At 37.6% G+C, this 2,451-nt stretch overlaps 1 protein-coding gene across 2 annotated transcripts in view; it reads right to left on the minus strand.

The window, feature by feature from the left end:
• Positions 1-1,262: 1,262 nt before the first annotated feature.
• Positions 1,263-2,451, minus strand: part of LOC131447567 (solute carrier family 66 member 2) — a 21,531-nt gene continuing 20,342 nt past the window's right edge. The window contains exon 5 of one of the 2 annotated variants that reach the window (XM_058619435.1): positions 1,263-1,854. In XM_058619435.1, the coding sequence (XP_058475418.1) occupies positions 1,578-1,854 (277 nt within the window). In that variant the 3' untranslated portion in view covers positions 1,263-1,577. The remainder of the gene's footprint in view (positions 1,855-2,451) is intronic. The other variant, XM_058619436.1, reaches the window with a different exon arrangement.

The following is a 2,451-nucleotide window of genomic DNA, read 5'->3' on the forward strand; positions in this document are numbered from 1 at the left end:
TGTGGCAGTTACATCAGACAATAACTTTTTACAGTTGACCTAAACTAAGAGGTACACAGTAACTGAGGGACTGTAAGGGTAATCCAGACCTGGACAGCTTGATTTTCTGTCCTTTCATCCATCCTGGACGTCTGACACTGGACAAGAGGCAGCTCTGGACAGGGGACTAGGTCCAACATACGGAGATGGACACATTTAGAGTCTCTAGTTAGCTGCAAACTCCTCACATAAATGCTCTCCTGCTGTGAGGCTGTGTGTGTTTTCTACTGTGCCAGTATCTCATAAAGTCAACACAATAAATATGAGGTGTTAACTTATTAAAAGTGATTTCATCATGATCCTGTTTTTATTTATTACGTGTTTAGACTGAATTAGAGGCTCCTGTGGATTCCCCCTCAAACAGGGACACAATAAAACTGAAGGTTGAGACTTCAGCAGCAAACTGGTTCGTATGTTTTCTGCTTCTGCGACAGCTCAAACTTTGATCTCAAAACTCAGGAGTTCCTTTGTCACGCACTCCAGTTGCACTCTTTTGTTCTAAAGTACCTGTATGGAATAGATTCATAAAGACATAAAAAACAAGGTTTCAGAATACATCATTTCAAATGACTCCAACACATTTTTAGCGTTTAGAGTCTTAGGCTTTAGATGACATTTGTGTTCTCATGGTTTAATGATTGACCCTAGTCTGAGCATAGAGTTAAAAAATCCTCACTCGTCAACAACTACAGTACAAAAATGTTGGCATTAGCTTCTATTAACTTTGTGCACGTAAAACACGATGATTTTCCATCGTGATTTTCCAAAACAACTCAACAACCGCTGCTTATGTTTCCAGCAATGTTGGATTCAGACTTCAGAAGGATAAATGAGTCTCTTTCACATCGCAACGTGGATTTAAAAAGAAAAAAAGGCTGCGAAATGTTCAAATGCAGCGCTGGGATTTTTCTTCTTTTGGTTAAAAAATTGATTGCTGAGGATTGTGCCTGTGTGTCAAAGCATATGGAGACTGTCTTTCCTCCACTGGGTCAGAGGAAACACAATCCATTCCATTATATACATTCAGTAACAGTGTATCTCAAGATTTCTTTTGATTGATTTATATATATATATATATATATATATATACAGTTTATATATTTAAATATATTTATATATATATACATATATGTATATATACGAATATATATATATATATATATACATACATATACATGTATATATATATATATATGCATACATACATACATATACATCTATATATATATATATATTTATATTTATATTGCTGGTATTGCAGCAAGCCACGTCTGAATGTGAATTTTAAGGCAGAGGTTTCATGCAACAACCACTAATGCGCGTTGACATAAAAAAGCAGGTCCATTTCCGTCTGTACATCCTCTCATAATATAATATGTTGTATTTTCATGTGCATACTAGTTTCCTCATGCACACATTGATTCCAGGATATAATCTGCATGACGTCCACATTCCAAGACGCACGTACCGTTGCATTTTTTTTGGAATAAATCAGTACGTTAATAAATAAATAAAACAGAAAAAAGGTGTGTCCATGTTCATGCCTTATTTATGAGTGTAGATGTGTCTTTGTGTGGTTTGCGTGTAAAGGCGTCCTCACTCCTCTCAGAGGGCTTTGCACTGGTGGTGAGGGACACGGTGTGGGAGACAGGTTTCTGTGGGTACTGGCTGTAGTAGTAAACCTGGAAGAGAATGGTGACGTCCACGACGACCTGCAGCAGGCCGCACGTCCAGAACTGCACGGGCGCCTGGGTGATGAGGAAGTACCCGGTTTTAAAGGTGTCGCCGCTGGTCCACATCAGCACCATCTTGATACTGGAAAATTACAATAAAATGGGATCAATACTTGATTAAACAGCAATGTTTTGAAATGTCAGCTTCATCACAGTCACAGAGTTCATTTTGGACCAACGTGTGCATCTTTCTTTCAAAATAACATCTTACAACTCCAGTTTTAATATGTTAATGCCATCGTAACGCACATATTTGTTTTGTCTCACTTAATTAACCCTTTAATGGGCAAATGACTATATTTGGTAACTTCCGCAGACATCTGAAACAGTTCCGAAAGGCAAAACGTACGGTCATGCGGCTCAGTCTTGTCCTGCATCTATGGTTATATCTCAGAAACTAATTATGGTAAGTGTTGGAGCAGGGAAACAAGGACCAAGAGTGGGGAACACTGTTCCAAAATGTTATAAAACAATGTTTCTTTCACTTTGTGTTTTTCTTGTATATTCTAATATATACTATATTCTAATATATACTCTTTTCTCATCTAACTGTCTTGCTGTCTAACTGCACAATTTAGAGGTGAAGCATTTCTCAGCATCACAACAAAAGAGGGCAACTATAGCAGGATTTTCTAGTAATAACAGAGTAAGACTGTGTGTCTTTCTGCTCCTCACTAAA

The sequence above is a fragment of the Solea solea genome, chromosome 20, assembly GCF_958295425.1.
Source record: "Solea solea chromosome 20, fSolSol10.1, whole genome shotgun sequence".
Lineage (NCBI taxonomy): Eukaryota > Metazoa > Chordata > Actinopteri > Pleuronectiformes > Soleidae > Solea > Solea solea.